Here is a 16,259-nt window from a genome sequence, read left to right as displayed (position 1 = left end):
TTTAAAAATCACAACGTACTTATTCTGGTGAAGAATAATTTTTGTTTCTGATATTCCTCTGATACGCTAGCTGGATCAAGATACCAACCAGATTTTCTTGCTATCACATGATACACAAACGGAGTGCAATGCTTTTAAATAGTAATATATTATTTAAAGTTATAATGCTTATAAGGTACATAAAAAAAAAAGATATATTATTTACATACTTGACAATAGAAGTATTTAATAAGGTACACATAATATTTTTGATAAACATTTTTATGAATTGATAATGTAACTTAATTAGAATTTCAATCGTTTAGATGCTCCAATAATTTATTATTTTGTTATAATATGCTATGCTCAATTAAATGTAATTATATGAGTATAGTGAAAATTATGTATGAAATTATGGAAAGGTAATTTTGAGGGAAATTTGTAAATTTTTATTGTTAAACATGAATGTGAAATATTCTTACATAAATTACATACATAAGTGAAATCACCTATTATAATAGTGTTTTCATTTATCATAGACAGATTTATGAAAAAATGTAACCAATTTTTTTTTTAAATTTAATACAGTAAAAATGTTAAGTTTATATATTATTAATGTTGTATTTAAAAAATATATGTTTATATTTTTGTTTATAATCATTTAAAGTCAAAAATTTTACGAAATGCATTAAATTCACGAGTATATTTCGCAATTTATTTTTATTTTTATTTTTTGATGTGATTTTTTGATTGAATTACGGTTTAATCATTAATTACAAGATTCTTCATAAGTTTTATTATTGGAATTTAATAAAAATATAAATTGTAGACACTTAAAATATTCCAAGATTCAAATAAATTATAAATGCTATATACTGGATGACATTTTCAAAATATTCGAACTGATATAAAGTTATTTGTAGGAATTTGAAATATTCAATGTTTTTTCTTAAATATTTTTATAAAAATCTTTAGTCTTAGTCAACAATCTTGAATATATAATACAATATGTCACTTAAGTGGTTCTTATAGCAATTTAAAAAATATTAAAAATACATACTTATGCACATTTTTTATGCAATATAAATTATTTTCAAATTTTATTTAATAAAAAAGCCCAAGATAGTTAATTACGATGTAACCATATGGGGTGTGAGATAACGCAATATACATACGAATTCCGTATACACACTGTGCACAAACCCACAAACGTTCTACAGACCTATTTATATGCTCTACTGGTAATATTTATTTTACATGGCCATACATTAACTTGCGTATCGTTCTTCCTTGACATTTTGTTCAACCGATACTCATCAAAAGTAGATGGGATGGCATTACGATGATCTTGTATATGTGTTAAACGAAAAGAACTCTACGAAATTGTCCCTTAGTAAAAATATCAAGACACATCTTACACGCCTGTACGCATTACGATATATTTTTTTAGTTCAAACGAGTACTTGCCATTGTTTGTTTACACTAACAATTAACATGATATCATTTGGGTTATTAAAACGTCCGTGTATGGTCAGAGATTTGACTATTTAGAACATATAGTTCAAATTCACTTGTTATTTTATAAAAACAAAAATCGAGCTCACTATATAATATTATGAATTATTAAACTTTAAAATCTTTGTATCTATATTAATAAATTAAAAAGTCGCAGTTAATATTTGTTATAGTATACATAGTTATTACGTAGGTATAATCACTATTTATGAAATTATTGTCAATTATCTTTGTTAGATATTTAAGAATAGTACAGTAATATCTCAAATTACGTGAAATTAATTATTTTAGACACATTCAGCCCTCAATCAGTAGGTACCTGAAATAGTATCGTGATAGAGTTGGGTGTATTCTAGTTTCTAGAGTAGGCATTTGTATATAATTGTTATAGTCAAGGTTTCAAGCTCAGCCAAAAATATTAAGTCTCCACCTTAGTTATTAGAAACATAAAATCTATACATCATCAGAAATAATACCTACGATAAAAATTTGACAAATAGACACATACACGTTGATGGTATTCCTTATGAGTTCAGTAAGTGTCTTAACTGATATTCAAATTGAATCACCATATTATATAATATTATATTTAAATACACCTAATGGTGATATTGAGCATCGACCACTACAACTCCCTGAAGACATCTCTACGTACGAATCCGCTTCATGTATTGAAAAATTCCCTACTTCGAGCAAAGTGAGCGAATTCAATTATTAATATATTCATAAAACGTTTAATTGTACTTCTATTTAATACACGAATTATAATTCAGCAGTGTTGTAGAAGAATCTTACATGCACCCTTTAGAATAATGAATATAAAATCACTAAACGATCTTTGATGACACCAAAACGCGTTAACACCCATATACACACCCATCGTTCATCATATCGGATTACGCACCCACACGCACCCTTCTACACTTCACCGTTTACACGTGTAATGTGGTAACAGTGGTCTTCGGACCATCTTTCATCTATAAAAGGACCTGAGTAACTGTTCACAACCACGGTACCATTTCACACATACGGATGAGTCATCGATCTCTCTGCGCGCACAAACCGTGTTTTACTTACCAAATTTTAATGGGAAATACTAAGCTATTCGCTCTAGTATAATAATTATAATATTCTACTATATTTGTTTAATATGGGATTGAGTCACAATTTTTGACAATAGGTATGCGTCAAAATCATGAACATTTCTGAATTATTTTGTTGTTAGAAATGTATGTTTTCATTTTTAATAGCATCGGTAAGTACTACTATAATAATACTAGGTTGCTCATAAGTTTGTCTTCAAGATACTTAAAAAATCTCAAAAATTCAAATTCCAATATATGTTATAGACATTGCAAGTTAAAAATGCGTGGGTAAAATGCAATATCTCAACATGAATTAATTTATTTTGTGGTAAATAAAAATATATAATTCGTGTGGGCTTGAAACTTGAATATAATTTACTGAACACTATGCTATCTTCAAAATATTTGGATTAGTTTTCAGCTATATTTTTATCAAGAAAATATTAATTTGTACACAAATTTACGGTATTATTGTATTGAGTTTTAATGTAATAACAGCTAGTAACATTATACGTAACATTATTACTATAATAAATTATTCTTATTATTGCTACATATATAATAATATATGCTATTTATTTTTGCAAAAATGAATTGACGATTGTTATTTATACTGAAAAACAAATAACTTAAGCTAGGCTACCTATATAAAATATGTATACCTAATAAGATATCTTTAGAAATATATAGTTACCTACAGAACGACATGGCCCAGAATCGTTTTTCGGAGACAAAAATCAATCACTAAAGTCAAATTTAACTAATTTAAATTTCTATTAAAATATATACTTACTCAATGACGAAATACACTTAACACTAACCATACAGAAGAGTGATTTTCCTGGGGTTATATAATTTTATATTTAAAAGAAAAATGTTTTTATGTAATTTTAAATACATAATAATTAAATCTCTATTTAGTAGTAATTTATTTACACTACACCGCTTATATCAACTTTAAATGCGTATATGGTATAGCTAATCAAAAATACATAACATTTATGCGTATTATGCCAACAGAATATCTCCTGTGCCAACAAATACAAAAAAAAGAACATTAAGAAAAAACCGCAGGGTATTATATTCATAATTACAATAATAATATTATATCCTAGGACTTCAAATAAATTATAATAATATTATTATAAATTCCATACTAATAATATTAGATAACTTTGAAATATTTTAAGTGAATGAATTACATTTCATCGTGATATAAAAGTGATAATATCATAGTAAGTTGGTAAATATAAAATATATATAGTACCTATATTAGTATTCAAAATAATAAATTAAACATTTTAAACTTTATTCGTTGTGTTTGTGTTTGATATTAAAACTGAAAGCGTTTTACGTAATTAAATAAATTGTATAGTATATATTGGAATAATATTGGGGGAGCGTCGGTAAAGATTCGGTAATATTATATTACTATGGATACCTATTATATATATATATATATATAATATATATAATATATAATATATACCTATATATATTTTAAAATATTATTATTAATTAATAACCATCAATATACTATATCAAACACAGATACCAACTTATGGATTGTTTTAATTTAAAATATTTTTTAATTTTACTATAGTAATACCTTTTATATTATAATATCGCGAAAACGCAGAAATCAAATTTATAATCTATTTTGTAATCATAAATGTAAACAAAAAAAAAAAGCTTAAAGGAAATTACCAAATATTAAATGTCTATTAAATAGACCATTAATTTTAAAATGCAATTTATGCGTGATGGTATGCATGATGATACACTAAATAAATGAATGACATGACATGGACAGGCGCTTGAGAGAATATCAGAAAATTAAATCTCATTCTTCTGTATTTCCAATCGTATTTAAATGAAATGCAGCTTGAATGCAAATACAGATGCCGTTATTATTTTCATTCGCTTGCGTTAATATTATTATAATAGGTAGCTAGTAAGTCAACGTGTGAAAGTCTTTATCATATTCACTGTACTTGTATGGGCTACTGCAATTTTTTTAGGCAAACCGTCCGATATGACTGTCCTACAATTATTTAGAACTGAACAGTGCTACTATTGCGACATAAAAAATATCATATGATGGTATATAATATCAATGTATGTTATAGGACGATTAATCCTAACGTATCTAAATTGGAGTAATGTAGTGTTATGTACATTTATTTGTTGATTCTTAGCGGAGCGATGAATGTATTAATTTTACAAATATTTGGGTTTTTATTTAATTTTTGTTGTCAGAATAATGCTTCGATTTTCAAGTTCAGTATCCTATACTTTAGAAAGGTCAAAATAAAAAATATTAGGTAAAACCAGTTAATGGCATTTAAACAAAACTAATAACCGTAAATAATTTAGATTTTTACCAGATGTTTATATTACCATTTTCCATACACCAATAAATTTTCAAAATATTTTGACTCTTATTACGCAATTTATAGGCTTAAGAAAATTTCGATTTTTATTAGTTTTTTATATTATTGTAGATAAATTATCCGTTGTCAAAATACTTGAAAATTTAATACAAAGATTCTCATAAAATTATTGTTAGTTAAAATTTAAAATAAGTCGAGCGTACATCCACAATAATTTTTTGTGAACGTCTAAATTAAGAATTTTGACAAAATTCATCGAAATTCTAAAAAAATACAAATTGTAATGAGTTAGAAATTTATAAAAATGTTTCTATTTCTATTTAAGATTTATACATTTAATAATAGATAGTTTTTATAGAAGTTTTTCTATTTGAAAATATAAACAATTTAACTAGAAAGTCAAACAAATGTTCTATGAATGTTTGAAGTTTAAATTTTAGTGCTCATTAACATAAATTACATTCGGTTAGCGAGTCGACTATTAATTGTACTCTTGCTACAGATGTAGGAATTTTGAAAGCATACGATATAATAGTCACGTCCCAAGTCATAGATAACAAATACATATTATAATATTAGTGTTCGAATCACATCGATATTATAGGTACGTAGAACTAAACAAAAAATATCTCTTAATATACTAAGTATTAAATGTACCTACAAATCAAGGCACGTAATATACATATATATATGCGCCACAGTGACTTCGAGTATCGAACTCAATCCCGTATCCTCTAATACGACTACATACTTAAAAATGTAAATTAATTATAATATTTAGAGTAGTAGATTAATTATACGTATAGGTATATTCTTTAAGCTAAATATATAAAATCACTAATCAACGTTAAATAATATCAGAACACCGATGCCATATAACCACAATATAACACTTTCCTTTTAATATATTATTCTAACTAGTTTTACTATTTATTATTACCTCTTTCCCCTACCTATCCTTTCGTATTTTTAATCTACCACACGAATTTTAACGATTTAAAACTGAAAATATTTTACATAAATTATTAAAATGCTGTTAATACTATTGATACATATCTAATGACCAGTCATTCAAAAAATGCACCGCTATTGTCGAATACTATAGATGAACTTACAACATCATAACACAAAATGTCAATGAATTAATATTTTAATGTACAATTTCGTAAACATTTATCAGTTTTACTTAATTGTTTTCCCTTTATTATATAAGACTAGTGATATTTTAAAATAAAATCTCTTAAGTACCATCTGGGACCACTTCCCAATCGATAAAGTGTCCTTAAGAAACGTTCAAAGCACTTATGCTACGCCCCAAAAAAACCTAAATCACTCCACTCCGCACAACATCTAAAATCATACAGAACAACAAAAGCAGCTGAGTCCAGGGTCTAAAAAGTGCTAAAAATAATCTATTAAATACAAACAAAATAATAATGAATCCGTGCCGTGCAAATAGTGTCGGTTTCATTCAAACATGAACTACGCCTACACCTATTTGTTGCAAAGAATTATGTTTGAAAGTTTTTTGGGCATGAACAAAATTTGTTGATGTATTAATGATTTAGTTATAAAATGGGTTAAGGGATGTCATGTCTTTATTTTAAATATTACAGATTCTTAAAATTTCCAAATTCAAAAGGAAATACTTATCCTAATTTGCAAATTTCTTTTTTTGTAATTTTATATGAATACTAAATAAAAACTATGATTATTTTACATTCATACAGTCAAAATGTGTTTTGATCTTTCAATTCCACTTGTGACTTGTAATTATTTATATTTATTTCCCCGTAACTTTGAAAATGTTTTCAGTTTTACCTGATTGTAGAAACATGTATTTATATTTAATAAAATAATAAAATTTTATAACTAATGAAATATAGGTATGTTATTTAATTAATACATTAATTAAAATCAATGCAATAGTTACAGCTTTGAATTATACTGACACTGCTGTTGGTTTAAATAGTATTTTCTACGTAACAATTAATATTACAATTAATATTTTGAATATTAACTTTTTTCTTTATTAGAAAGGAATGGCCCAATTTTAGTCCACGCTCGCTTATGATACAATGGTTATTATATTATAATAATGCTCATTTTAACTATAAAATAAAGATAAATATATTTATTTGACATTTTCAATTTAATATTTTGTACTCGAGTTTAAACTTTTACAGCCTTATAATTAAAACAAAATTTTAATGTATGCACCAAAATAATTTTGCATAGATCCGTTCTAAAATACTTGACTAAAGTTTTTCAAATTAAATTTGCTAACACCCATCAACCATCACTCGATGCTTAAAATTGTATTTTGACTACTACTTTCAACTGCTGTTGCGTGATCTGACAAAACAATATTTCACATTAATTTTACAGGATCGGAGATATTAGTCTAGACTATTCTTATTATTAACTAATAATTTATTATTTGTTATATTATAAATTTTAAAATTATTATTATTAATAATATTAATAATATTTTCCATACCAAAATTAAGAAACATTATAATTGCTTATCGTAGTCCAACATTTTCAAACTTAACTTTTTTTAAAGTAGGGTATATGCATTTTTTACTGTTTTTAGACCACGTCATCTAGCGCTAAATAAACTTTCATTGCTTTATCAATTATCATATTATATTTTATATGAGAAAAATAAGTTAAAGGGATATCACACCCTCGTTAAACCCCCTCCCCCCCTCACTCAACCAATCTTGATCACGTCACCATAGTTTAATAATCGAAGGATTCAATATTACACTGTCATACATACTTATCTGCCAACACGATAACTATAACTATTTAAGTAGGTATCTATGGAATGTGAGCTGGATCACGCAAGGCATAATGAATAGAATATACATTCCACATTCAATATTTTGTTATTAACCAAAACAGTAACGATTTACATAATTCGCCTGTACTGCGCCTAAACTAGAGCTTAGGAATAAGTGCAATTATTTTTATTCATAAATTATAAATGAGCGTAACTATAATTACATACTACTCCATAATATTACTAGGAGGTATAGTTTATTTCAACCAACACTCCACCATTTTTCTCAAACAAGTGTTGAAATCACGAAGCGACGTAAGCTTAACCGAACATACAACATACAACCTACAGTTATACAACTCTTGTTCACCTTATATTGTTATTGACGAGCTGTTTTCTTTTATTTAATATTCCCATTCTTGTTAAATTTATTTAAAAAAACCGTGCAATTATTTTCTTGGAACGTTTTAGATTTTTTATTAATGATATTAATATATTATTAAGTTATAGGCCAGATGTATTAAAAATGTGCGTAGTAGCTCCTCAGAGGTGTCGTGAGAGTTGGCGAAGGGAGCCACGTCAAAGAACCGGAAACTAAAATTAATGAAATATAATATATATATAAATATATATATTATTATTAAACAAATAAATAAATATATTTACATTTACATACATATAAACATTGTTTTTTGTCATTTATAACTATGGAGCCGACAAAATATTGTGAAGACACAAAGGAGCATGAGAATATGAAAAAGTTTGTATACCTCTGAGAGTCTCATTTATACAATAATTGTGAATGCCTTTTAAAATGGTAAAGTTTTTAGTTACATTAAAAAAATAATAGCTATTTTACGAAATTTAAGTTATTATAACCAAATTTAATGAAAATTAATTATAGTTATGCACAATGCGAGGGGAGGAGGTGGTCGACAGGGCTGAATTGGGTAGTCTCTGCACTTCGAGAAATATTTGTCTACCCGCCCATAATTTTCTATAGTGGCCCATATTGGCCAATTTTTTATATTTTATAAATAATAATGAACTTATCACATTTGTTGACAGTTCACTGTTGTATAGTTGTTATACAAATTGTAATGCAGCATTTCGATCATTTTCTCCTACCTGCCCAAAATGTTAGCGGCCCATCGAGATTTTCTCGAACGCTAGACTGGTCAATCACGCCCTGGTGTTCGATACAGATAACTTATACTTTTTAACTTATTTATCTTCACAATGGGACCACTCTAGTTTATAATATGTGATACGCCTGTCATATTTATATTATATTATTTATATTAAGCAAACGCGTTATAAACAGAAGTAGAATACGAAAGAAAATTGCTATTGTATATTATGAGATTACAGGTAACCTAACCTAACCTATAAATAATACGTGTGAACATACCATTCATAACATTTTAGTCATTACATTTAAATTAAATTAAAACATCATAATATATTATTTCAAATGTTTTAACTACTTCCTTAATTCATAAAATAACTATAGGTAATATAACTTTGTAACATTTTAACATTATAATATTATATACTCATTTGACACCTGTCTTACCAAGGTTTTTACCTTCAACTTTCAACAAAATATAAAACCTTAAACTTGTACCTTTTATATAGTTCCCTTATTAGGCGTATTTTTATTTAGGTTTTCTATAACGATATTAGTTATTATTTGTTTTATTAATGTATACATTTTTTTTTTATTCAACGCGTTTTTTGTTAAACAAATCTCTAAAATCGTATCAATAATACTTTTCCAATACAAAGTTATGTAAATATACAGTTTGTAAATTTAAATCATCCAAAACTTGTTTATCGTTAATACTAGAGAGCTTTCTAAAAGCAACAGGAACGCAATTTAAAAAAATTACCAAGTTGCTCGTTTTTTATATGTTTACACAACGTGTAATGACGCTATAACACGAAGGAATGCAATTTCTTTTAATTAACTTTGTCTTAAACTTTTTGTAACACCGAATAAAGTTTTTTCAGGTCCGTTGAAATATCTGACGAACACAATTTAACATAATATATACAAAATGTTGTTAAAATACTCTCGCATAAAATAATATATCATATAATAATAAGACCAATGTATTTCGTGACATTGACATATAGTATTGATTGTTAATTTATCATTTTTAACGGACATTTTACAAGTATGTATTTATTTTAAAGCACGTTTTCAAGAAATTTTATTATAATACCATAAGACGAATTGCGTAATGGGATCAAAAATCTAATAGTTTTAAATGAAATATTTGCAAGTATTTGTATTTTTCGTTTGCAAGTATTAATATATTTTATCATTATTTTTGCTGTAACAATATTCAATAAAACGATTACTATTTTTAGTTCTGATTTATATTTGATATAATGATAATTCATATTTTATGAATAATATTTTATTAGTATTTCTATAAAACAATATTCATAAATTTCTACTTAAAAATCTCATTAAGGCCCTACATTTATAACTCAAATAATATACATAACGTATAAATTATAGTATTCAAATAAAAATGATGATGGTTACCTTCTCATTCAGTTTTCGAAGAAAATTATTTAATATTAATGTCAAATATTTAAAACTGATTTCTGCGAAATCTCAAAATGATTTATTTTCAATTAATTTCCGAGCGTAGTTTTAATATTTTATTAGTGCATTTATAAGTAATAAGTATAATAATATAATATACAAAATTCGATGAAAATAAATAAAACGTTTTGTTGTTCTTTAACATTAACTGTGACAGTTATTTATAGTTTCAAAATATGTAAATTATTTATTTTAGGTGTTACTACGTGTTGTTTAATTTAAACGGGTGTGCTAAATGTAGTAATTACACGAGGCAGACATTTTTAATCATGCAGAACAAGATTGTATTTTTAGTATACAACGAGTTAGGGCAACCACGACATTTTGAGAGCTTGCTAAATTCCTGTTTTTATTTTATCATATAACATATTATATGTAGTTTATAACTATATGCCCGTTATATCTTTTAAAAATAAATAAAAATTGTATTTAATTTTATATTCTGAGCGGAGTGATAAATTTATTTTTTTTACAATGAACTGTGTTTTTCTTTGTATCTGTCATCGCATTTTAGGCAGTACAATTTTCTAAGTTTTCTTCAACAGAATTTTTTCTGATGGAAAAGTGAATCTAGTTAGTACTTTGGGGGCAGTCAAAATTAAAAATTCCCAGTAGATTTCAAAAGCACTGGGAAAAATAAAAAAAATAATTAAGGAAAAACGGGAATTTTCGGTGTAATTCTAAAAAAAATGACCGTAGATACATGCAATTTTTACTGAATGTTTGTATTAGAATTTTCTATACACCATACAATTTTCAAAATATTTTAACTCTTTTTGAGCTATTTACGGACATTTGTAATTACTATAAACTTTGTTTGTCCATTTGTATATTTTATAATTATTTTAATTTTATAAGCAATAGTGAACAATCACTTCAAAATAGTATACAGTATACAGAGTGTAACAGGAAGACCTGACAAATTTTTTTTTTTTTTTTATTTATTTGAAGTAATCTACAATCTATACATTTCTTAGTATAATAAGTAGGTTTGATAGGTGACAAGTAAGAGTGATGTGAATAATAAGATTAGGGAAGATACCCAGTGGTAACACCCTGGAGACCTGACAAATTAAATACTTTTTTTCCAATTAATATTTTTTAATACTGAAAATAAAAAAATAAAAAAATAGAATTAAATTGTTTTCAAAAAGCCATTTGTAAATTTCATCCGACGTTTTGATTGTTAAAGTATTTATCTAACTCAAGTGGTTATTTATAATTTTTTTAAAGCAAGTCTCATTCATTTAAAAATTAATAACTTTTTTAAAATATATTTAAATTTTAACAAATATCCATAAACGAATTCTCAAAAATATTTTTAAAAAAATTATACTCTTTGAATTTAAAATGATTTTTTATGAGTGGATCAACTTAACTTAACGAAAATAATAAGTTATCAAAATAATTTAAAAAAATAAGCTACATGACTGAAATAAATGTTTTTACACTCAATATTTTGTAAAAATCATAATTAGCAATTGGCTACTTGCAATATTAAAAAAAAAATAAAAATGCTTTACTATATTTAATATTCATGTAGTACAATCTACTGTAAATAAAAAAATAAAAAATATTGATTAGAACAAGAGTTATTTAATTTGTTAGGTTTTACCGAAAATATTCCTAAATTTTCGTTATCTCCCTGTCATCGCAAATATTCTTTATTAGCATTTCTTATTTAAGCTCGTTTATAAATGATTGTAAAATGGGACGGGAACAATGATGATATCAATTATATACTTACCTAGGTATCCGATATCTCTTTATAGATTCCTAAAAGCAAATATTGCTGCCAAATTGTAGTGCATTTTGATCTATAATATATTCGTTTGTTTTATATCATGTCCTGCCTTTTAAGGGCTTACAGATTCTCCAAACTGAATAGAAACTTAAATATGCTTTTTTCACAATTAACGATAGTTCGTAAAAACATCTAGGCTTTTTCCAAAAACAACAACATGACGTTACATAATACGTATTTGATAGAAATATTATAACAAGTGATTTTGTAAATCCAGGATGAACAGCATCAAATGTACCATATAGTCGTGTGACTCTCACGTATTGTAATTTATGGTAGAGAGCTATTCGCATAATACATTATGAAAACAACAATCACACATGAAAAACAAAAATAAGAGCATTGGTCAAATTGCAAGACCATTGGTCGAGAAATACACGTTTTTATTATTCAAACTTTTTTCTATATTTTAATATACCTACCACTATTTTATGAATTCGTGAAAATTTACTGAAATTAGTCATGTATACAAATCCTGAAGAACAACATAATATTAATATATTGTGGTTGTTATAGTTGAACGACACACTAAATGCTGCTAAACACAATATTATTAATTATGTCAAGATTAATGACATTAAAATTACGTTAATTATTATCAACAATAATAACTTAAGACAATATCTTTCCGAGAGTATAATACTCTGACGATGTATTTCAATGCTGCACTGTAACTTTGACTGTATATTTAATTTGTCTTCTTGTTAGATTATTCGCTGTTGAGTGTTTAAAATCTTAAATGCAATCAAATTACCTACAGTTTTAAAAGTATATAAAAATAAATATGGCTGAAGCAACTCGTTTACAGTTTAATATCCGATTAGTAATTTTTGTTAAGCTTATATGCGATTAACGAGTTAGAGGCACATGATATTGTGGTCGAGTTCAACGACCTCAAAGTACGCAATATCCACAATGGAGTGGTATCAGAATAAAAAGAAACAAACAAGTTTACACTCCGCACAAACAACTTATAATTGTTTACTCCAAAATCGTATCAACGCGAATGGTAAATCGCAATTAATCTAATCATTGAAAAAAAAATTGTCTTGCGATTCCGGGGCCGAAACCCTAAAATCCGCTCTACGATATTAATATCATCTCATCACGAATTCCGGTTATTCCTACTCCTAATAACGAATCCCCAAACTGAAAACAATTTTCTACTGCGATGTAATACAACAGCGATCGGAATGCAACGGATACTCACATAACAAGAATTGTAATATTTGGACTGCGTGTCGGAACAGTAGGTCGGCGGTGGGTGGAAATGTATGCTGTCCATGCGCGCCGTCGCCCCGAGATAGGACGATCCGGACATGTCCACGTAAGCGTAGGTACCTGCGAAATAAAACAGAAAACTGAATAAATTTTGGGGAAAAAAAACCCGAACGCATTTCGCGAACACCGGGTGTAATAAAAAAAAAAGGGGAAAAAATATTGTTGTTATTGATTTTCGTTTGACGTCCAAAGCGGGTAGTCATATTACCAGTTCGGTTGCGGAAAGTGTTATCCCATTTCGGCCCGGTAAATTTGTGTCGGTCGCCTTTGTACAGTTTCCACGTCAGAGACATTTCGCCCGACGTATTCCGCCATCCACAGAACCCAGACTCGAATGTACATCGAGCTTCGGTGGGTACGAGAACTGAAACATTAATATAGGTACGGACAAAAATCATTAGACGTGCAAAATTAGCATAACAATATACCTAACACAGAGTGGCCAGAAGTCCCGTTTTTTATGCGGTCAAGTCCCATATTTTAAAAAGTCTGCCCTGAGTCACGATGAAAAAAATATCATTCGGGACGCCTAATACTGTCCCGTTTTTAAAAATATGTCCCAGTTATTCATATTTGGAAAAAATGTGTAAAGAAAATATTATATTGCAACCGCTGCAATAGGTATTATGCGCCACAGATGCATCAACTTTCACCAGCTGTTAAGCATAATATTAATATTATCATTATGTAAATAAGTACTAAAAAGGCCTTTTTCAGTTATTTTTTTTATTAACTTTGAGTTATGTTGTGTAAAGATTTTTATTAATTAAAGTATGATATTACTATGTTATTTTACTAAAAACCAATGTTTTATATTGGTAAACACAAAAAAATAATAATCTCACGTTTTTATATTTTATATATGACCACCCTAATTTAACATAATATTATAACAAACATTAAATTGACAAATTCATACACAAATGAACGTATTATTATCGCCAAGTAGGTACTTGAAGACTTCAAATTCAAAATCATTGTCTTTAAACAAGTAGAAATTAATGTTAAGAAGATAACACTACGTTTAAATACACATATTTTGATTGAGGTGAAATTATGTGATGTGAAAATATATTATTACAGAGTTAAATTACCTAAAAAGGTCATATATTTTATGTATGTGTTGTTTTGTTTCGCACAGAAAATCAATGCATTTTCGGGAAATCATTGAAGATGTCATATAATATTGTTGAATCTCAAAAATGTAATCGTTATAGGCTACCAATATGTGTTTGCGTGGCGTGACAGTAATGTTGGACACATAAACTAACAACAATAGACGGCTGCGGAGTGGCGCTCCATTATCAAAATAATGGATGTTTTGTTCTTATTTTGTTAGTGTATAATCATATCGTTTTGGAACACAGCTCTCATTGTCCTCAACAGTAAATAATGTCCGCGGTCAATTAATGACTTCGGGCCATCATAATACTATGGAAACCGACCACTCTTTGATAATAATGGTATGTTCGGGCCACGTCGTTAATAATTAACGTTGATTTCGTGAAACGAAATCTTATACTGCCGTACGTGTGATATAGAGCTTTTTACGGTCACGTGAACGAATTGGAATAAAAATACTAATGGACCCTTTCTTTCTTTTTTTATTTCATTCTGAATAGTCATATCGATGTCACTACTATCGTGCTACGGTGGATGCGATTTTTCACCAGTCGCAGTAAATCCATTTGAATTAAAAATAAAGACCGACAATAGTGACCAACGTTGCCCGTCGGATACTGAAATAATTATTTCGTTAAAAATTCATTATTTCCATACGAACATTACAAAATAATAATATAATAGCCAAGTAATATTTTATTATTCAACGGCATTTACGAAAAATGTACAAACACAATGATGACAGATGAATGGAAAGGGCATAAACCACTGTTCTCTATATTATAATACGTTGTTTGGTTAAAAATATAATTTGACAAATTTTGTCGTTCCGGTAACTTGAAATATTAACGATTAAAAATAATTTACTTACACTAATTGTATAGCTAACATTTGAATCAGCTTTATATGACAAATACAAAAAAAATAAAGACATGATACGCACGTGATCGATTCAGTTTTAGTATGGTAAACATTTTATGAGTTTGAAATTAAAAACTATATTTTATGGCCGTATATTATACACAATATTTGTTATTGAATTCTGCATGTTCAAGTTTACTTCAAACTATATAAGCAAGTATAAATACGCTGTGAATAATAATATCGAAGTACCTACATTATGAAGGTAATTATAGCAGGATAGTTAATTAATTTATGGTATAATAAAAACAAAAAAAAGCGTATACTACAGACCATGGTGTAATTAATTATGATTCAACTGAGGGAATATTACCTACAAAAAAACATTTAATATTAAAGTAAGCGTTTGTACTCTTTTTATTAAATTATAAATAGTAAGTAATGTGAAAAACGGAAGTTGAAGCGGACAGACAAAGCTGAGAAAAATGCATAGGGCAAATGACTAAAATCAAGTACCTAAAATAACACACATTTTATAACAAAAAAACTATGGCCAGAATATAGTTTAAAATATAGTGCATGTCACTCAGTTTATTTTGACTTTGTACAATCTATAGTGATTATTTAAAAACTGCATTTATATATCTTTAAATAAATCAAATAAAAAAACAACTCCCTGATCAAATCAAAAATTAATAATAATTATTATTATTGTAGGTAAACGCGTGTCTTTAAAATTAGATCTGTTCGAAAACTAAAATTATTGAACTTAATATTTACACTTACTAATAAAAAAAATATTGATTATATT

At 27.0% G+C, this 16,259-nt stretch overlaps 1 protein-coding gene across 1 annotated transcript in view; it reads right to left on the bottom strand.

The window, feature by feature from the left end:
• LOC100169221 (ALK tyrosine kinase receptor) overlaps positions 1 to 16,259 on the bottom strand; it is a 446,893-nt gene that overhangs the window by 61,178 nt on the left and 369,456 nt on the right. The window contains exons 6-7 of the mRNA XM_029485932.1: positions 13,674 to 13,829; positions 13,395 to 13,525 (exon numbers count right to left, since the gene is read on the bottom strand). Of these exons, the coding sequence (XP_029341792.1) occupies positions 13,395 to 13,525; positions 13,674 to 13,829 (287 nt within the window). The remainder of the gene's footprint in view (positions 1 to 13,394; positions 13,526 to 13,673; positions 13,830 to 16,259) is intronic.

Source organism: Acyrthosiphon pisum, chromosome X (assembly GCF_005508785.2).
Source record: "Acyrthosiphon pisum isolate AL4f chromosome X, pea_aphid_22Mar2018_4r6ur, whole genome shotgun sequence".
NCBI lineage: Eukaryota > Metazoa > Arthropoda > Insecta > Hemiptera > Aphididae > Acyrthosiphon > Acyrthosiphon pisum.
Note: the sequence above shows the minus strand (reverse complement) of the source record. Positions and strands in the feature narration are given on the sequence as shown.